Source organism: Alosa alosa, chromosome 7 (assembly GCF_017589495.1).
Source record: "Alosa alosa isolate M-15738 ecotype Scorff River chromosome 7, AALO_Geno_1.1, whole genome shotgun sequence".
In the NCBI taxonomy this organism is placed as follows: Eukaryota; Metazoa; Chordata; class Actinopteri; order Clupeiformes; family Clupeidae; genus Alosa; species Alosa alosa.
Genome location: NC_063195.1, coordinates 3,338,471 through 3,360,774, shown reverse-complemented (window position 1 = coordinate 3,360,774; position 22,304 = coordinate 3,338,471). Strand labels below are relative to the sequence as shown.

At 41.5% G+C, this 22,304-nt stretch overlaps 1 protein-coding gene across 1 annotated transcript; it reads right to left on the bottom strand.

Moving 5' to 3' along the window:
* Positions 1-3,932: 3,932 nt before the first annotated feature.
* LOC125297267 (histone-lysine N-methyltransferase PRDM9-like) lies at positions 3,933-20,746 on the bottom strand. The gene is given in 12 exon segments (XM_048247524.1): positions 3,933-4,153; positions 4,155-5,256; positions 5,534-5,724; positions 6,185-6,252; positions 7,208-7,479; positions 7,830-7,961; positions 13,259-13,358; positions 13,859-13,956; positions 15,164-15,295; positions 16,494-16,611; positions 18,388-18,454; positions 20,614-20,746. Coding segments are annotated over 11 exon segments (2,409 nt in total). The 5' UTR covers positions 18,406-18,454; positions 20,614-20,746; the 3' UTR covers positions 3,933-3,975.
* Positions 20,747-22,304: the final 1,558 nt, after the last annotated feature.

The window sequence follows — 22,304 nt, the reverse complement described above, 5'->3', positions numbered from 1 at the left end:
TACATGTACTGAAGACAATGAGGCCTTGACTGGAGCTAAGAATGCTTTGTATATCAAATCTATCATGACCAGATTTACCCCATCCAGCAGGTCTCAGGTCAGCTCTTTGCCTCTGATGAAAATGTAGGCAAATTGGCAAAGTTTTGTAAAAGCACTCAGTATTACAGTGTAACAACTATATGTAGGTACCCACAAATACATAATGCAAGTACAATGATAGTACCTGATAGTACATGTTGTTACACAGGTTGTACCACTGTACCTAATTAGGTAGGTACACTGTAACAGCGACACATTAAAATAAAGTGTTACCAAGACTTCTATTCTAGCCTACACGTCACATGTAGCCTACTAGAAGTGATGTTTCAGCTAGAAGTGATGGTTCATAAATTAACCCTCCAACTTTGCTGATGCACAGAACAGGTGTGCTGAGCTTTGTTTTTGGCTCTTCAAAGTGTTGTAAGGTGGTGTAAGTAGCCTACAGTATAGGCAGGTGGTGAGACAGGTCAAGAAATATGGTGCAGTACTATACAGTTGATTTTCAGAAGGTGGTTTAGAGTAGTATAAATGAAATATAAATATGTGCACTGTATTACCTTATAAGAGCAGAATAAATATGGCTATGAATAACAATGTCAGTTGATATTATTTTAAATGTTGGTGACACTACATTAATAAGGAGAATAGCAATAATAAACAATAATGTGAATGCAATATCAATGGGCAATAAATGGAAATCAACAAATACTATAACATACAAACAATGACTCAGAACAGCCTAAGTGCATGGTGAACAAATATGTCTTTACACCCCTGTAGACAGGTGCATGCAAAAACACAGAAAGCAGACAAGGATTTTGTTTTTATAACACATGTAATAAGCAATGAACATTTGAAGATGTATTGTTTTGTTCTTCTAACATCAATAGTAGTTGTGCAGAGGTTGTAACATAATGATAAATACATGCTGCCTGTCACATTATGAATATATAACCTGTCTTGTCTTGCACATCAGAAGCAGCAGCACTATGCTATTATATCGTTCACCGTAGGGACTAATATGAGGGAGACTGAGCTGCCAATCTCTCTTAACAGGTCCTGCACCATATCTACAAATATCTGTTCTGCTCTGCACAAACATAAGGAGGGTCTGATTTAGCGTGGCAGAGTGCTGATTGACAATAACATGGTTCCCTGCAGTGTTTGGTTGATTCCCATTGATGTTTGTGGGTTCTGTTTGACTGTACATTTTATGTGTGGCATCTCATTCCTCAGTTGTCTAACATGTTTTCTGACGGCCACTGATTGCATTAGCAGCTGAAAGACCAACTTGTAACAAGGTCCCAATTGTGGATACACCCATTAACAGTCCTTGCAACCAATGACATCCGGATCAACTACAAACTTTTGATTGATTTTCAACAATGAACAGTTAGTTCAGTGTAATATGTCCAGCTCTCTCCCCCATCTTAATAAGTCAACATTATATGATATGACCCTATTTTTACATTATAGCCTACATATGTTATAGCCTAACCCTTATCTATAGGTGACTGATGAGATTCATGTTAGCATATATTTATTGGCGACACAATTAATATTGGAGCTAGTTCACTGTCGCAGACACAGACGTGCTTGGTAGCCTAGGCTACGTAGTCATAGGCCAACATGAGACTTAAACCCTCTGTCGTCATGACTTAGGTTAGCCTATGTTCTTACTGTTGTTATTATCTGTAGGACATATTGTCTGTGGAACACAATTGTAGGCTAGGCCTATATTTGATTTTCAGTAAGCTTATATATCAATGATAAAGCTTTTTTACTTATTTAGTTTTTTTTTTATCTATGTAGGCTATTTCTTTAATGTTACATTATTATTTTGTTAATACATGGAATAAATCACCACAAACTGTAGACTGTAGCCTATGGGCTTCTCCTGTAGCCTACCAGGCTTGCGCAGCGTGGCTAACAACGCCCCTAAAACAAGTGTAACCGTCGGCTCCTCGAGGCTTATTACTTAAACGAAGTTACAGCAGCTATTAGGCCCGAGGTGCAGTGAAATGGCGTCATCTGGTGGTCATACAATTCACCCGCTATTAGACCCGAAGTGCAGGAGAAGTGGATATTCAACCACGCCATCCTTCAGGTCGCAGCGACACGTAGGTGTACTTTATGTGCTGTCATGCTGCCATCTAGTGGTTGTGGAATATTTAACACCCATTATAGTTCTGGGAATAGATGTGCCCTCGAATAAATGTTGTACTTTGTTACTAATTATTTGGGTAATCCATCTGATAAATTGTGTTTTTCTTTTTATACTTCGTACCTTTATAAATTAAAGTGTATCATTAAGGTACCTTTTTCAATGTCATTACTCTGACATTCGACATTAGTCGACCATAAATTTGGACAATGGGCACATTGTTAGGAGTTGACACTTAATGACGCATAAGATTTCTCCACATTATTTGATCCAAATTCTGTGATTTTTGTTGTATAAATGTTGTACAATTATGTAGTTTCGTATCAAAGTGGAATGGTGGTTTTCATAAGTCAGCGGCGTTAGTTTGAGCACATAATTGACGTTTTGTTTACATGTGTTCAATGTAAGTCAATGGGAGCCGGAAATCCATAAATAGCGGCGTCCAAAGAATCTTTTGCCGGATAGCATGACGGCGGTTCTCCTCGCCGGGCTCACATTCCAGCTAACATTTCAGACGCATATATCTGTAGCTACAGTTCTGTTCGCGTTGCATCCGCGGCAAAAATTAGCTCCCACTGTTTGAAAGGCTAAATGCATAGGGGCTGCATTCACATAATCGTTGCTGGATCAGGCAAGTTGTCTTACAACTTGCCCCCACAATATTTTCTCATCGGATCTGCGCGAACCACGTAAGTCCCCATGTAATTTTGGTTTCAAAACGGCGAATTTCGCCGAAAGGTGAGGAGTTTACATGCCTGTGAATTTCGTATTTACTTTTGTAATGAGTTGAAATGGAGTGCCTGTGCCATCACACCAGATGTTTAGTAATTAATGAAGGGGCTGGATCGGATGGCTGCTTTGAAAGTTTGGCATCAGACATGGCCTGGGGAGCGGCAGGACGAGGTTGGTATCGTTTAATCTACAATATTCCAATTCTCTCATAGCACTACTTACAAGTCCTGCCGCCTTCACGCACCGGAGATCACAGTATCCACTCGAAGGCAGAGGACACAAGTGTGTTCAGGAAAACGTCTGCATTTCAGACGTTTTCATCCCCGCGAGAGTTTAAAAGATGCGATAATTCAAAATCCCCATGTTATTTTCCCATAGGAAAAATCGCCAGATACCGGATGTCAAAGATGGCTGCTTTTTTGTAGGCGAACTTCAGAGGTCTATGTCACCTTGGTAACCTTGTGATGTGCCCAGCAGTTCATCTTGTTCCCCAGCAGGCTTCTGCATCTTGCAAGTGTCATGTGACTCAATGACTCACTGCTCCAGCTGCATGCTCCCTACTGCACTGTGCACAGTAATGATTTAGATTTTACCAAACAGACTGTACCCAGAAATGTATTTCATCAACATCATTTATATATGATTTAAAAAATAAATATATCCTAAAACAATTTCAAAGCACATGCACCTTGCGCACAATACCTTACACAAAACATTTCATTTTATAGCATTTAAAAACACAAAATAGCCACTACTCAAACTAGTTCAAATGTTTAAAATGTACAATGTACTAGTTCAAATGTTAAAATGTACAAGTCATTTCAAGTCTCAGCATAATAATGCAGAGTAAAAAAGTTAAAAAGTAAATTTAGGTTTTCACATTAGGTATGTCAAATGTTATAAAGGTTACACAGTACTGAATTAAAAATGATTTAAAAACAGCATTAGTTATGCAAGTAATTAAACAGCAATACATCTTTACTATTGCACTTGTTTGTTTCTGGAAATTAGATTAAATTGTTGTTTCACCAAAACCATAGTTAGGGTTCTTTCATGTGAGTGCACTGGTGTGTCTTTAAATGATCTGATCGAGTGAAGCTCTTGCCACTCTGAGTGCAGTGGTACGGCCTCTCTCCTGTGTGAGTGCGCTGGTGTAGTTTGAGATTTCCCTCTAGAGTGAAGCTCTTGCCACACTGAGTGCAGTGGTGCGGCCTCTCTCTCTCCTGTGTGAGTGCGCTGGTGTAGTTTGAGATTTCCCTCTAGAGTGAAGCTCTTGCCACACTGAGTGCAGTGGTACGGCCTCTCTCCTGTGTGAGTGCGCTGGTGTCGTTTGAGATTTCCCTCTAGAGTGAAGCTCTTGCCACACTGAGTGCAGTGGTACGGCCTCTCTCCTGTGTGAGTGCGCTGGTGTAGTTTGAGATGTGCCTCTTGAGTGAAGCTCTTGCCACACTGAGTGCAGTGGTACGGCCTCTCTCCTGTGTGAGTGCGCTGGTGTAGTTTGAGATGTGCCTCTTGAGTGAAGCTCTTGCCACACTGAGTGCAGTGGTACGGCCTCTCTCCTGTGTGAGTGCGCTGGTGTAGTTTGAGATGTGCCTCTTGAGTGAAGCTCTTGCCACACTGAGTGCAGTGGTACGGCCTCTCTCCTGTGTGAGTGCGCTGGTGTAGTTTAAGAGCCCTCCCTTGAGTGAAGCTCTTGCCACACTGAGTGCAGTGGTACGGCCTCTCTCCTGTGTGAGTTCGCTGGTGTAGTTTGAGAGTATCCTCTCGAGTAAAGCTCTTGCCACACTGAGTGCAGTGGTACGGCCTCTCTCCTGTGTGAGTGCGCTGGTGTAGTTTAAGAGCCCTCCCTTGAGTGAAGCTCTTGCCACACTGAGTGCAGTGGTACGGCCTCTCTCCTGTGTGAGTTCGCTGGTGTAGTTTGAGAGTATCCTCTCGAGTAAAGCTCTTGCCACACTGAGTGCAGTGGTACGGCCTCTCTCCTGTGTGAGTGCGCTGGTGTCGTTTGAGATCCCTCCCTTGAGTGAAGCTCTTGCCACACTCAGCACATGCATGACCTCTCTGGCCATTCCCTCCTTCCTGTTCTGAAGAGCGGTGAATGACTTTACCGGATGTTGACCTGCATGGCACAGTTGAGTTTTTCTGTGTGTGTTGGTTGCGGCTACTTCTAGAAGGTGCCAGAGTCTCTGGTCCGATCTCTCCAGACCTCAGCAGTCGCGTGTACTCGTCCGTGTGGCTCCTCTTGATGTGCTTTTGGAGGTAGATCTGAGCCGTGTAGGCAAACGGACACAGGGAGCACGGGAACACCTGAGACACTGTCACGTCTGAAAGAAAGAATAAAGAGGGAAGGTTTGTTCAAACAGGTTTCCTGTACCATCAAGAGGTATGAGTCATCTGAGTTCTTACTGTTGTTTCATTTGATAAATTATCGGATCAGCCAAAGAAACATCTGAGTGGCCGTGGCCTACTGGTTAGCACTCTGGACTTGTAACCGGAGGGTTGCCGGTTCGAGCCCCAACCAGTGGGCCGCGGCTGAAGTGCCCTTGAACAAGGCACCTAACCCCTCACTGCTCCCCGAGCGCTGCCATTGTGTGCTGCTACCTGTGGCGCTGCTCTTGATGTCCCACAGGTAGTCGAAGCCGATGCCCAGGTCTCTGGCGTAGTCCTCTCCGTACCAGACAAGCAGCTCCTCTCCAGGGCCGATGGGTTTGCAGCAGCGGTATATAATGCCCCCTCTGTACTGAAACGCCACCAGGTTCTGCTCCTCACCGTCACGAGCGCAGTTCACATACCTGATGGAGAAACCAGAGATTTAAAACAGAGAAGAGTGCAGGGTTCCCACTCTAAGTCAAATGTAAAAGTCCATGACTTTTCCCTGAATGTATACTCTTTTGATCCCGCGAGGGAAATTTGGTCTCTGCATTTATCCCAATCTGTGAATTAGTGAAACACACTTGGCACACAGTGAGGTGAAGCACACTCTAATCCCGATGCAGTGAGCTGCCTGCAACAACAGCTCCGCTCGGGGAGCAGTGAGGGGTTTAGGTGCCTTGCTCAAGCACTTCAGCCGTGCCTACCGGTCAGGGTTCGAACCGGCAACCCTCCGGTTACAAGTCCGAAGCGCTAACCAGTAGGCCACGGCTGCCCCAGTATTATACTATTTCTACAAGAATACCGGTAGATATTTTTGAGCTCCATGTACTCTGTTACAATGTAACTCTTGACATTTAAGTGAAAAGTGCAGGATGTAACCTCATCCAGTTGGAGTGTGTCTCTCTCTTGGCATCTATGTACTCATCTGAATGGTGGCTCTTGTATATCTGTGGAAACATCAAACACAACTTGGTTTCACTGCAGAGGAAATGAACCCGGGCAGGGTCCTAAAAACGCCTTGCAGGAATCCTGCAGAAGTCAGGCAGGATGTGTGTCAGGGCCCACATTTAGGAGAACGACACTTCTATTCATTCTAGAGGACATACCTCAGTTTTCACATGCCTTTTGCAAAAAAGGGATAGTAAACTAGGAATAAACTATGTTAAAGGTGCGATTTGTAGGATTGTTACCAAATGTTCTGTAGGCCAAAATCAAAACACTGGTAAACATTCTCAAGACTACCAGACGCGAGCCTCTTCTGGGTTGCCAGGTGTAATGAAGACTTAGCTAACGTTAGTTGACCAGCTGCTTTAACGTTTCTCCAACCATGACCCAACTACACATTACGGAAACAGTGAAAACAAAAAATACCTCTCTAACCAACGTAACATATTTAGCTGAAGTTAGCGATGCAGATTAAGTTTAGCCTAGGCTACCTGTTGTGGAGAAATATGGCCAGCTTGATATTCTTCGTTTGATGAAGACATCACCATCTCAGGAAGCTCTCCGATGTCCACTTAATTTGTTTCTTGTTTTAATTTTGGAAATTTGCCTGCCTCTCGTAGGCGTTCATTAGCCTTTGCTAATTTGGCAACACAAATAGGAGGACACGCCAGCCCATTATTTATACGCTATTCTAGAATTAATCGTTAAAGATATAAACGAAAATTCCAAGAGATTCCGGCCCATAACTCATTATTTTCATGGGTTTTACGGGTTAGAGTAATGTTGTCAAATAAGCCATTACTTCAATTCATCGTGTTTCCTTACTCTCTGACAACATATGGTGATCATTTTTGGAATGGTTACAGTTTATTTTCCATTATTTCCTACATACTGATCCTTTAAGGGAGAAGACACAGTCAACAAACTTCCGTTTAGAAACAGCATTCGCTCTCTCACCACCCAGGAGTATCCGCTCTCTATGGCCTCGTCCCTGTCGGCCACGTCCCCCTCATAGGGGCCAAAGTGGGCACCTTTGGGCACCGTCTGGCCCTGGTTGAACACCCCCAGACCTGCGTTTGGGATGTTGGATGTCCTGACCTCCAGCTCTGGTGGCAGGGTGAGCCTGGCTCGGTCGGGGACCCCAACAGGAGCCTGGGTGTCGGGGATGAAGTGAGGGGGACCGTGGACCCCACACTCTTCAATGTAGAAAGACTCGCAGTCCTCACAGTCTGCAGAAGAAAGCAACCAATCACGTATTAATCACTGCGTTGTCAGCAGGGAGAAAAGTAACAGTTCAGTCACACACAGGCGTTGAAAGCTTTGATTGTGGCGCTTCTAATTCACTTTACAGTCGGCATCGCCAAACTGAATTGTGGGAGCGTGTTGCTCGAGGCATCGCCGAACTGAATTGTGGGAGTGAGTTGCTTGAGGCGTGTTGCTTGAGGCAAAAGCTGAAACCATTTTAAACTTTAATTCTTAAGCAGCCGTATAAACTTTGGGGGAAAACCCAGTGGCGAGCTCTGACTGAAGCGTGTGTTACTGAGCCATATTAGGGGCAAAAAAGACAAGAGCAGCTCACAAAGGTAATCTTCATCTTTGGGCACATCTTCCTCCGTGTAGCTCACTCTGGGTCTGTTGCGCAGACTGCCTCCTCGCTTGTAGCTGTTCAACTGCTGTTTCTGCTGTTTCAACCACTCCCTCTTTGACACACCTGACACATATTACACACACAAGAATACCACAAAACAGCGACGTTTTCCTTTAGAATACCACAAAACAGCGATGTTTTCCTTTAGAATACCACAAAGCAACAATGTTTTCCTTTAGTGAACTCTGCACAAACATCAAGAACTGACATGGGGCTATACCCTACAACAACAAAATAAATACTTTTCCATTTTAAAATTAACGTTTAATGATTACTATGAGTTTAAAACAGTTGTTGCCAATAGTGAATAGCTTCCATAGAGTATGAAATGGCTCAAAACCAGAGATTTACCAAGAAAACAAACTATATAGGAACGTCATATATTACCAACCGTCACTTATGTCCAACCTCTTACGTGTATGTGTCACTTAATATTAATTTCTATACAAACCAAGACGGCGGATTCCTACAGAAACGCAAGCACCCACACCTTAAGTTTATCTAAATTAGCTATGTACCAAAAATTACATTTTACTGTGACTCGAAGAGCTGTAAAGAGTGTTGTAAGGCTGCGTGTACAAATCCGCTTGGAGCTCCAGTGGAATTTTGAATTGCGATGATGATAATTCTCGGGCTAACCGTTGATGTGCAGTGAGAAAGGTTGCAAATAAGTACCCACCAGCCTAGCACTAAACTCAGAGCGTGGTAAACAAAATCGGATATTTCAGGCAGTAAAAGCCCCGGTAAGAACCAAAGTAGATTTTGTTCAAATCTACACACCTATGACTACTGAAAAATGTAAGGTTCATTTAACAAATGTTATTTTGAAGTATTAAAAAACATTGTTGTTTTAGAATTTCCGAACGAAATGGTCGGTAATTAGGACGTTTACGATACATTGACTCATTTAATGTCAGACTCCAGGTGAATAGGGTACATTGACTCATTTAAGGCCAGACTACAGGTGAATAGGGTACATTGACTCATTTAAGGCCAGACTCCAGGTGAATAGGGTACATTGACTCATTTAAGGCCAGACTCCAGGTGAATAGGGTACATTGACTCATTTAAGGCCAGACTCCAGGTGAATAGGGTACATTGACTCATTTAAGGCCAGACTACAGGTGAATAGGGTACATTGACTCATTTAAGGCCAGACTCCAGGTGAATAGGGTACATTGACTCATTTAAGGCCAGACTCCAGGTGAAGAGGGTACATTGACTCATTTAAGGCCAGACTCCAGGTGACATTTTAAATTTTCACTGCTCCGGGTTTCTTTCCTCACAGGATCACAGAACTAACCTGGTCCATAGCAGGTTCACTTTCAAGCTTAATCTAGCTGTGTTGCAAATAATAATAATAATAATAATAATAACTAGAAAAGCATTTCCTGAAGGAAATACAGTGCATGAAAATGCAAAAAATATGATGTCAAATATCATACAGAGTAAAAACAAAATATATTGGTTGCTATGTAGATGAGGTTTAATATAGTTGGAATGACTGAACAGTTAAATAGGTGGATAGTTTATATAGGTAAATGATTTACTTGGTAGATAAGGTTTAATATAGTTGGATGATTGAATGGTTAAATAAGTGGATAGTTTAAATTGTTAAATTATTTAGGTAGACACTTGGAATGGCTCTAATGTTTGCTAGCAGTTATGCTAACTATGTTAACAAAGATAATAATGTTAACCAAGTTACTATGCTAACTAGCATGCTAACAATGTTAAAATGTTAAGTATGTTAACCATGTTACTTAGCTAATTATTTTTAGCAGTTATGCTAACTATGCTAACCATGTTACTTAGCTGACTTAGCTAATCAATTTAAGCAGTTTTGCTAAAAATGCTAACTAACATGTTAGCATGCTAACTATGCTAAGCATGTGACTTAGTTAACTAAGCTAATCATTTTAAGCAGTTTTGCTAAAAATGTTAATTAGCATGCTAACATGCTAGCATGCTAACCATGTTACTTAGCTAATCATTTTTAGCAGTTTAGCTAAAAATGCTAACTAGCATGCTAACTATGTTAACCATGTTACTTAGCTAACTTAGCTAACTAGCTACAGTGGGTAGGAGTCATAGTTGATGACAAGTAACAGTTACAATGGCTGAACAGTTAAAAAGTTCAGTAGTTTAAAGGGTTAAATTGTTTAACAGTGAAATATTGTAGTGAGAACTTTTATTTTGAAACAGTTTTTGGCAGAGGAAGCAGTTGAACAGGATGTGTAGTCTTAATAGGGCCAGTTTGTATACTTAAAGCCTGAGACTGGCAGTTGGTCCAGGTGGCCCGAACACCTGCCATAGGATTCTAATTGCTTAACGGCCGTATTGTGATGTCATAATCATGATGTTAAGTCAATGGGGAAATTTTGATTAGTTTTTAATTAATAGTTTAAAAAGTATAAAAGTTACAAAGATGAAAAATACAAAGCCCACATGTCCTAAGTAAGACCTACGCAACATAGTTTGAATGAAGTTTCTACGTTAAACGGTTTAAGCTGCATTAACTGCGTTAGAAGAAGAAGAAGAACTAGAAAAGCATTTCCTGAAGGAAATACAGTGCATGAAAATGCAAAAATATACAGAGTAAAAACAAACTATATTGGTTGTTAAGTAGATGAGGTTTAATATAGTTGGAATGACTGAACAGTTAAATAGGTGGATAGTTTAAATGGTTAAATTATTTAGGTAGATAGTTGACGATAACTGACAGTTGGAATGGCTCTAATGTTTGCTAGTAGTTATGCTAACTATGTTAACAAAGATAATAATATTAACAAAGTTACTATGCTAACTAGCATGCTAACACGCTAGCATGCAAACTATGCTAACCACGTTACTTAACTAACTTAGCTAAACATTTTTAGCAGTTTTGTTAAAAATGTTAACTAACATGCTAGCATGCTAACTATGCTAACCACGTTACTTAGCTAATTGTTTTTAGGAGTTATGCTCACTAGCATGCTAACATGCTAGCTATGCTAACCATGTGACTTAGCTAATCATTTTAAGCAGTTTTGCTAAAAATGCTAACTAGCATGCTAACATGTTAGCATGCTAATTATGCCAACCACATTACTTAGCTAACATAGCTAATTGTTTTTAGCAGTTTTGCTAAAAAATGCTAAATAGCATGCTAACATGCTAACCATGTGACTTAGCTAACTTAGCTAATCATTTTTAGCAGTTTTGCTAAAAATGCTAACTAACATGCTAACATGCTCAAAGTCAAAGTCAGCTTTATTGTCAATTTCTTCACATGTTCCAGACATACAAAGAGATCGAAATTACGTTTCTCACTATCCCACGGTGAAGACAAGACATATTTGACCAATTTTAAGTCCACAGACAAACATAACATTCAAGTAAACAAAAAAGTAAGTAAATAAGTAAATAAGAGGGCACATATAATAATGAAAAAATAAGAGCAGCAAAATTTTGTTGAAATTGTGCATAGACAGTCAATAAAATACTAGTGCAAAGTCAGGCCAATAAGAGGCTTGGTTAGTTCTGTTTGACCTAAGTAATAAAGAAAGTGGCATAGTGGTGCAAGTTATGTAAGAGCAGCAGAAGTGTTGTGTTTTCAAGACAACAACACCAAGTTGTAAAGTGTGCAAGTGTGCAAGTGTTCAAGTGTGCAGGTGGAGTAGTGCAGGCGGCCATTGTGGATCCAATGTCCAGGATGTTATGTAGCTGAGGGTGGAGGGGGGAGAGGAGGGAGAGAGTTCAGCATCCTTACAGCTTGGTGTATGAAGCTGTTGGTGAGTCTGGTAGTGCGGGAGCGCAGGCTTCCCTGCTAGCATTCTTACTATGTTAACCATGTTACTTAGCTAACTAGCTACAGTGGGTAGGAGTCATAGTTGATGATAAGTAACAGTTACAATGGCTGAACAGTTAAAAGGTTCAGTAGTTTAAACGGTTAAATTGTTTAACAGTGAAATATTGTAGTGAGGACTTTTATTTTGAAACAGATTTTGGCAGAGGAAGCAGTTGAACAGGATGTGTAGTCTTAATAGGGCCAGTTTGTATGCTTAAAGCCTGAGACTGGCAGTTGGTCCAGGTGGCCCGAACACCTGCCATAGGATTCTAATTGCTTAACGGCTCTATTGTGATGTCATCAGCCCATGTTAAGTCTATGGGGAAATTTTGACTAGTTTTTAATTAATAGTTTAAAAAGTATAAAAGTTACAAAGATGAAAAATACATAGCCCACATGTCCTAAGTAAGACCTACGTAACATAGTTTGAATGAAGTTTCTACGTTAAACGGTTGAAGCTGCATTAACTGCGTTAGAAGAAGAAGAATAAGAAGAAGAAGAAAATGCCTAGGAAGAACAGTACAGTGCATTTTCATGCACTGTAATAAAAAAAACATCAGTCCCAAAACGAGTCCCAAAAGACGGTTCCGCCAAGTTGCTTTGTGTTTTCATCACCTACAACTTCAAAAATGGAAGTCGAAACATTTTTTTTTCCTGACAGTGTGGAATTTGAAAGACAACTGATTATCCCGCCCCTCGGACTGAGCACTGCGAACGGTGAGTGCCCAGACCCTACATTTTAATGTGGGTCTGGCTCGCCAGGCTAGCATGACCATTGTCAATTGTAGGAATGTCTTTCAATAAAGAGTAACCTGTTCAGTGACGATAAATAGGCTATGCCAGTGGGCTACTTTAAATGATGCAAGCCTGTAGCCAAGGGCATATGGCTACAAATGAACCGCTTCATGTGTTGATGATTGTTCAAGAATGTCAAATCAAGTGTGTGCTACACGGATTAAATAATGACAAATTGAAAGCCATTGCATTTCAGATATTTTACAAACACTGGCTGAACTATGAGAAACTGAGAAATATACACAATGTTTTCACCTGCCGTGTCTAGCCTTAAAAAAAATGCCTTCTCCTATTTCTTCTTTTTGGCTTGCTAAACTTATCTGAAGTCTGTTTATTTGCTTCACCTTTTGCCGATCTAGATGGTTCAAACATCATGTATTCTTCATCAAATGAACTCGCGGTGTCTCTCTATATTTTGGTCTAATATCACTAACTTTAACAACATTAGGGGCTCTATCGTGACAGTCTAAAACGCATGGTCACTGGCGAATAATTGAAACAAATCCAAGGGTTTGTCCAATCCATATTGGGTGTGGTTTAGTTATGAAATGTTCGGCGCGTGGCGCAAGAAAGTGGGCCTTATGTTTCTTAAATCAGTCATGGGTATGTTTTGGCCGTAACCTCATTTTAAAAACCAATGAGAATGAGATCTGTAATTCCATTTAACAGCGTGCAGTGCAACTTCAAACAGTGCATGAAACAGTATGTAGGCTCTCTTCTGTGTGACCCTGCTCACCACGTGTCTTTGCTGCTGGGTCTGTCTCTCTCCCTGCCTGTCCATCCACAGTCTCCACTCTGTCTTTCTCTCTACTCTGGTCTGAGTCTTTTGTAGGGACCTGAGGAACAACAGCAGCACCAAACACACTCCATTTTCAGAGCAAACACATCCATCGTATTGTCTTAGTTTTGTTCTAATGATCTGTGTTTGAGTGTGTTTGTGTGTTGTTAATGAGTGTGTGTTAATGAGACCTCTGTCGGGGCTCTTCACTCCCTCCATAGTGCTGTCAACAAACTGTAACTCATGTTCTGTGTGTGTGTGTGTGTGTGTACACAGTGCATGTTACTGTGGGTTTATCTTTAACGAGACCTGTTTATTCTCCTCTGTCTCCATAGCCTGTACTATTGGTTCCACCTCAGAGGCCTGAGAACATTGTACCGTACCATATACGGGTCCGAGTGCCCACGGGGACCCAGGTTCGAATCCGACCTGCGGTCATTTCCTGATCCCACCCCATCTCTCTCCCACTGGCTTCCTGTCGCTCTCTACTGTCCTGTCCAAGTAAAGGCAACCCCCCCCCCCAAAAAACAGAATGGCCAAAACAGTCCTGCTGTTTACCTGAGATGGAAGAGCAGGAGCTGGGGGCTGGGTGGGCTTTACGGGGGCGACTCTGGAGTCCGCAGGGCCTCTGGTTGGAGCTCTGAAGCCACGAGGGGCTAAAGGAGAACAAAACATCATCAGCTATTCAAGTCCAAATCAAGCAGATTATCTTTACTACTCTTTGCCTTGCACGCAGCATAGTAAGCAGCCCTGGGGGGTATTCCAAGTACGTGGTTTAGTGACAAACCTGGGTAAGTTAACTCAGAGTAGGTGGTAAACCTCCTAGTAGAAGAGCTGTATGGCTTCATTCTCCTGACTAAACATTACCATAGGGCTCTTGTTGTAGGAGGTTTACCACTTACTCTGAGTTAATATACCCAGGTTTGTCACTAAACCACATACCATCCCCTGAACCGGTTCTTCACCCTACTCCCATCTGGCCGCAGATACAGAGCCCTGGACTGGAAAAAAGCGCACTTTAAGAAAAGTTTTGTACCCTCAGCTATCACTGCACTAAACAAACTCCTGTGACAATCATTCATCCCCCTTATTCTTTTGTGTCTTATGTTGTCTGCACTGTCCACCGTTTTGCTTGTATGGTGTTGAGGAGGGAGGGAAACTATGTATGAGGCTGTGTATATCCTGCATGGAATGTAATAATGATGTGTGTGAAAAAAGAATGTCATTATAGGACAATAAAGACTCTACTATACTATACTGTACTATACTATACTATACTGTACTATACTATACTGTACTATACTATACTATACTGTACTATACTATACTGTACTATACTGTACTATACTATACTGTAATGTCTTTATTTTAGAACTCTTTGGTACTTTATTTAATAATAAAAAATGTATGTGCATGTACATACATGAGGGAATGGATACAAGATCTTGAACTCATTACAGATTCATAATAGTGGTGTGGTGGTTATTACCGTATTTTCCGGACTATAAGTCACACCGGAGTATAAGTCGCACCAGTCAAAAAATGTGTCATGAAGAGGAAAAAAACATATATATAAATATATATATGTTGCACCTGAGTCGCAGGACTAGCCAAACTATGAAAAAAAGTGTGACTTATAGTCCGGAAAATACGGTACATGTACAAGATCCATCCTAATAGAGATTCGTATGAGGGGGTTATTACATATGCGTTTGTGTAACATATCATAACTTTTGTGTGAGAGATCACAACTCTTGATCTGTTCAATGACGCCATGCTTTGGGCGATTCAAGACGATCACATTTACCCATAGACATTACAGCTGTGTGTGTGTGTGTGTGTGTGATTGTGCTGTAAGCTGACCTGGAGGCCTCCTCTCCAGACTGGGTGTCCACTCTTCCTCTGAGTCGCTGCTGTCAGCAGGGGGCGGTCTGACCAACGCCTTTTTCCTGGCCCGGCCCTGCCTCATGAAAGCAGGAGCAGGAGAGGACAGCCCTGAGAGAGGACAGAGAGAAAAAGAGTGAGAGAAAAAGAGTGAGAGAAAAAGAGTGAGAGAGGGTCCCAGAAGCAGAAAGAAACAATAATGGAGAGAGAAAGAAAAGAAGAGGACAGCAAAGTAAAGAGAGAAAGGAGTAAGATAGAGAAACCGCATTGGAGACAAGAGGACAGCAAAGTAACCGAAATAAAGAGAGAAAGGAGTAAGATAGAGAGACAGCATTGGAGACAAGAGGACAGCAAAGTAACCGAAATAAAGAGAGAAAGGAGTAAGATAGAGAGACCGCATTGGAGACAAAAGGACAGCAAAGTAACCAAAATAAAGAGAGAAAGGAGTAAGATAGAGAGACCGCATTGGAGACAAGAGGACAGCAAAGTAACCAAAATAAAGAGAGAAAGGAGTAAGATAGAGAGACAAGACAAAGAGGGACAGCAAAGTAACCAAAATAAAGAGAGAAAGGAGTAAGATAGAGAGACAGCATTGGAGACAAGAGGACAACAAAGTAACGAAATAAAGAGAGAAAGGAGTAAGATAGAGAGACCGCATTGGAGACAAGAGGACAGCAAAGTAACCAAAATAAAGAGAGAAAGGAGTAAGATAGAGAGACAGCATTGGAGACAAGAGGACAGCAAAGTAACCAAAATAAAGAGAGAAAGGAGTAAGATAGAGAGACAGCATTGGAGACAAGAGGACAGCAAAGTAACCAAAATAAAAGAGAGAAAGGAGTAAGATAGAGAGAACCAAAATAAAAGAGAGAAAGGAGTAAGATAGAGACAGCATTGGAGACAAGAGGACAGCAAAGTAACCAAAATAAAGAGAGAAAGGAGTTAGAGAGACAGCATTGGAGACAAAAGGACAGCAAAGTAACCAAAATAAAGAGAGAAAGGAGTTAGAGAGACAGCATTGGAGACAAAAGGACAGCAAAGTAACCAAAATAAAGAGAGAAAGGAGTAAGATAGAGAGACAGCATTGGAGGCAAGACAAAAACAAGAGAAACAGAGAGATTGACAGAGCAAAACACACCGACAGGCCAGATACCGTTGCATTCTAACACTGCAACATCAATTCAACAGAGTATGTTGGTGTCAGATGCTCAAGGGTGCATTTCCCAAAACCATAGTTGCTAACCTGTTAGCAACTATGGTTTTGGGAAAGGCGTCCCAGTACAGCAGTAGAAAACTGTGACCTGATCACTACCTATGGCCAGCATGAACAGGTGGTTCCTCTTCATGTTGCTGTAGCGCACCTTCTCCCATTTGGCCAGCCGGGCCCACTCCGTCTGGGTGAAGTGCACCCTGAGGCCATCGAACTTCTCCTAGGATGGGACCACACACACAACTCACAGTACCGTAATTTCCCAACTATTTTTTTTTTAATGCCTTTAATTTGATAGTACAGTGGAGAATGACAGGAAGTGAGTGGGAGAGAGAGTCGGGGTCCGGATCCGGAAAGAACCACGGCGCCGGCGTACGGTGTAGGTGCCAGTTGCGCCACAGCTGGGGCCAAATTTCCCAACTATTAGCCCCAGCCAGTTGCGCCACAGCTGGGGCCAAATTTCCCAACTATTAGCCACGGCTTATACAGTGATTTTGCAAAATTTCTTTAGCTATGAGGTTAATACACGTGGGCAGTTAATATGGTATTAATTAGTGCTGTCAATCGATTACTCGACAGTCTGTGATTAATTCATCTAAATGAATCGCATGCATTCATTTTTACTATGAACATATCTTAAAAACAAAAAGTTTGGCAAAACTGAGAGTGAATCAATGAACTGCCAAACCAACATTATAGACTTTAAAATTCAACAATATCAACCTTCTACATACTTTTGAAGACATTTTGTTTCAAATATGCAACAAATGTAGTCAATTTATTAAGGGAATTTGTTGGTTAGTTAGTTAGTCGGTCATAGCTCAGAAAAACGTTAGCAAAGTTAACTTTGTCTGCCTCCTTCAGCCACGATAGCCAGACTGCACTTACTCAAAAATGTCACTACGAAGAAGAGTTTTGAGAATAAAATAAAATGTTAAAAAACACCTAACAGTTTTCTACGTGTGTGAAAGATTTGTTTATGTAGCCGTGAGAACGCATGTGCATTTCAGGTCAAAAAAAGTTGCTAGTCTATTGGGAGATTCTAAGAGCAAAGAAAGCGGAACAAATTAAGTCTAGGCCTACTATGTGAAGGCAGGCCTATTTGCGTTGCATACTGTGTGTTCGTCTCATTCAATTGGAGGAGGATTTCCTTAAGTTGCCCAAATTAACGTTGCTGCTGCATATGGATCAGTGGCAGAAAGACTGTGGTTTCAAAGACTGTTGCAGTTTCAAGACTTTCCTTCAATAGTAAGACTAGAATTCTATTTCAGTAGGCTATGCTTGCTTGGGCCTCTTGTGTTAGGCCCGTTTCACACCGGGTGTGTGGAGTGAGCGTGTCAGCTACGTGGCCTCTATAATAGCTCAATAGCAGAGCAAAAACGCAGGGGAGGTCCATCATCACATAGCCTAATTAAACAAAACCTCATTTTCAGGTAGTGTGGTTAACGCCAAAGTACAGAAACATGGCAGATGAGAAAAAATAATCATAGCAGTGTCTTAAGTATATTTCCGTGTTTGTATGATTTGTGGCTAGAATCCTACAGGGACAACTTCATGATTGAAATAACCTCCCAACTTGCAAACTAATTTATAGATGTGACTTTCCCTCGGTAATTTCAATAGTGGAGGGAAACATTTTGTTTGGTTGTTTACTAGGCTACCTGCTCTTGCCCTGCCGTTTCCACACATCTACAAAAGGGAACGCCCATCAAAGCGTCTTCAAGGAGGGTAGCGTTGCGATTTGAGGAGTTCGCATCGCACGCTAGTGGATAACCGGCGATAGAAAATGCCGCGCAACTGCCACGCCACCTAACCGGACGCAACTCTGTCGGACGCGGGCCAGGTTCGGACGCAACTCTGTCGGACACGTTGCTTTAGTGTCTGAGTGTGTGGTGTGTGTGTGTTATGATTGTAACTGTAGCGGCGAGACTGCTGCAGCTGTCGGGGATAATCTGAGTGGCTGATTTTCAGTGTAGTATTGTTGTACTTCACTTACCTCATCGGATGAACTCATGGCTGGATGTATGCTCCCACCAAACCTTACCGTCACAGCAGGATTGGACCTAGGATTTTTGAGTGGGAAATCTCTTGATAAGACACACAGCCTATTTGACAAACAAAAAACAAGAAAACATTTGTAATTTCTTGTAATTTAACATTTACCCAATGTTATCAACATTTTCTTTAACGTTAGGCCATCCTTAAAAATATTTTTGTTTGCAGTAACAGCCAAAATTTTTTTTTAAATGGGTCGGTAGGTAGGTCAATATTTTTTTTTTTCAAGATTCAAAGTAAAAAAAAAAAAGAACAATTTTGGTCATGGTGATTATGTAGGAATGAATTTACACAAATGTGCATATCATAACGTAACTTCAACCCGTGCCTTCAGGCGCACCATTGCAAACCTCATTCTGATGCAGGTTATATAGACCAGCCTTTCTCAAACTTCTTTGACCTGAGGCCCGGTCATGGCAGACTTTTGGGTCATAGGGCTCATCTACATGTATGCAGAAAGAAGGCTACAATAGCTCTTGGCCACGTTATATTGAAATTTGACTATACAATACTCAATGCTATACAGTGTATTTTACAGTCTCTGCTCTGTTTCTAAGGAAGTTCCAAAAAACAACGTCGTTCTATTAAGTTTCGTTAAATAAATAAATAGCCTTCCAACAGGTTGAAGCAGAGCTTTGATACCAACGTTATCGATTAGTTTCAGTTTCTCTCGCGCAGACGCACAATGAATGAATGCTCATACCACCACTTAATTGTAGGGCTCCATGTTTAATGACATCGATAGCAGAAACGTTTGTTTTCTTTTTTCGTCGATCCGCGGTTTCTTAATCAACTGCGCAGCAAATTATCAGATGAAGCACCGGGCCTAATTTCACTCCACGACTCCGCGGACCAGCAGTCTCCATGTTGCGGACCCATATTTTGAGAAATGCTGAATAGACCACAACCAATTTCAATACTCCGACACGGTCACCGCTAGACTAGGGGGAGAAGGGATGAGAAAAGATCTGGCCACAGTTCTTCCAGAACTTCGTGCCAAGTAAAAGCGTTATCAGTTTGTGTGAATGAAACGAAGCGTAGGCCATAGTGTAGAGATGACGCCACAGGTTTTTTTTTAAGTGAGCCACGTTTGCATGTAGGCAATTTATATTCACAATACTTGGGCCTACTAAAAGAAATATTATTTTATTGCATTTGTATTGGTTGTTTAGAGTAAAAAAAAACAATCGGTTGGTATTAACGCAAGTTTACAACCGGCAAGTCGGTTGGACTAAAAGGGAAAAAAAAAACAAATATTTGGGTCGGTTCTAAATTGACAGGGTCGGTCGGGTTACGGCAAACGAAATTTTTTTTATGGATGGCCTTAGCCTATTTAAAGGCGCAGTCAGGAATTACGCCATTTCAAGCCCAACATTTTTTTGTCACATTCAGCACCTTGTCCCGACTGCTAGCTGCCCATTCCATGATTACACTGTAAAAGTCTAGATGTATGAGAATAATAAAATGCAAAGGAGGAAATACATCCGTGAAAAAAAGCTTAATTGGACAGAGCCTACGATGCAAAGGAGGTAAACTATCGTTTTCAAAAACACCTGGCCAAAACCATGAGAAGCAGTGCAACTGGTAACGTTAACAATAGCTAAATGTCCATTGTTATATCTTCAGAACAAAATGCGCGGGAGAACGCGAAAGAAAATCACATAACTAAAACGAACGTTAACATTAACTTCATTTGTCTTAATGTATGCCCCAACTAACATTAATAATTTGTGAAGAAAAATAACATCATCACTAACACAGAACTCTAACCTAACTTCGGTCAACACTAACGTTAATCCAAAATCTTTACGTTAACTGTGGGCCAAGCACCGCTGTTAACAAGTTATACTAACATTGATGTTAACTGTACAGTAACTTAACGTTACAGGAGCTGTGGGTTATCTAACGTTATTCGACGCCAATACACTAACTTAGTCTTGTAAGTTGACATAACGTTACCGACAACGTTAACGTTAGCTGGTTAATGTTAACTAATGTGCTAACGTTATGTTAGAAGTGATTTTTGGCTAACCGACTTAGCATTAAGTTAACGGTAACGTTATCGGCTGCTACTCCATATCACTGGCTAAGGCTGAGTGACCAGTAAACGTTTTTACTACTTTGAATGCAGTCGGTAATTATTAATTTTAAGTTCAATATCACAAACCTGTTTAGATTATCTAAAATGTGACCAACGGATCTCACTGTTAGGACGTTTGGCAAAGCGCTTTCTTCTTACTCCCTCCGTTGATATCAGTGTGCCGAACCTCTGAGGTAACGTAGACTACCACGCTCGCGAACCCCTCATTTCGCGCCTTGAAAGACATCCAATGATTTTCGTCGAATCGCTCTCTCTTGATTCCCTAGCCTAGTCAGTGTTTCTCAAAGTGTGGTCCGGGCACCACTGGTCGTCCTCAATCTATCCCAAGTGGTACGCTTGGGATCTATCCCAAGAGAAACACTGCCCTAGATAGACTGTTTATGCTTGCTTCTTTTTTCCCCTTTTTGTTAGCCTACAGCAGAGAAGATGGGCTCTGTTACAGAGCAGGGACGTGCACAGATATTTTGGAGGGCATGCAGGGGCTCAAGTGGAAAAGGGCACTTCTCATAATTTTATATAGAAAAAATAAAAATAAAAATTGCTTTAAAACAAGTAAGCTAGCAAATGACTAACCAATTTATTAAAATGCCCTCACAACAGTAGCGTAGCCAATTCAACTCACTCAAATTAGTTATATTCAAATTAGTAATTCAAATAAATTAATTACTGTGATTCTACATTAAAGCATGCAGATGCAATGTTTGAGATGTCGACACATTCGGCCTTGTGGAGGTTTTCTCAGAGTGAGATACTTTTTGCAGGCAGCTGTTCAACATGGTATCCTGCTGAGGACTTTAACGTCTCATGTGTTACTTTTTGATTATGGGGTGACAAGTCAGTGTCAATGCAGAAACGTTCCACAGAGTTTTACATTTCTTTGTCAATCCCCAAGACTCCTCCATATTGGCTCCAGCAATCTACACAGAAATAATATTTAAATTTCAATTTAATTGTGCTTATAGAGCGGCAAAACATTACACATGTATCATGGTGCTTTACAAAGTGTAAACAATCAGAGAAAATAAAATAAAAGAAGAGAAGACCGGGCGACTGAGGATGAGCAGCGGGGTAACATGTGCCCTTTTGGGTTGGTTGTAGACCAGCCGCGCCCCCGCGTTCTGGATCATCTGAAGTGGTTTCACTGCGCAGGCTGGGAGACCTGTCAGGAGGGCATTGCAGTAGTCGAGTCGGGAGATGACTATTGCCTGAACCAGAAGTTGGGTTGAGTCAAGTAAGTCCTGATTTTCCGTATGTTGTAGAGTCTGCGCTTGGCATGACCGGGCGACTGAGGCAACATGATCTGAGAAGTTTAGTTGGTTGTCGAGAACAACTCCTAGATTTCTTGCAGTCCTGGTAGGTGAAACAGACAGGGAGTCAACTTTGATGTTGATGTCATGGTGTATGGTAGGTTTAGCTGGGAGGACCAGCAGTTCAGTCTTTGAGAGGTTCAGCTGGAGGTGGTGTGCCTTCATCCACGTAGCTATGTCTGAGAGGCAATCCGAGATCCGTGCTGAAACCAAGGGGTCATCAATCTACACAGAAATAATATTTCAATTTTAATTTAATTGTGCTTATAGAGCGGCAAAACATTACACATGTATCATGGCGCTTTACAGAGTGTAGACAATCAGAGAAAAAGAAGAAAAGAGAAGAGAAGAAAAGAAAAGAAAGAGAGAGGCCCATGGGTAACAGGGTAACAGGGGAACAGGGGCAAAAGTAAAGAAAGGAAGAAAAGAAAAGAAAGAGAGAGGCCCATG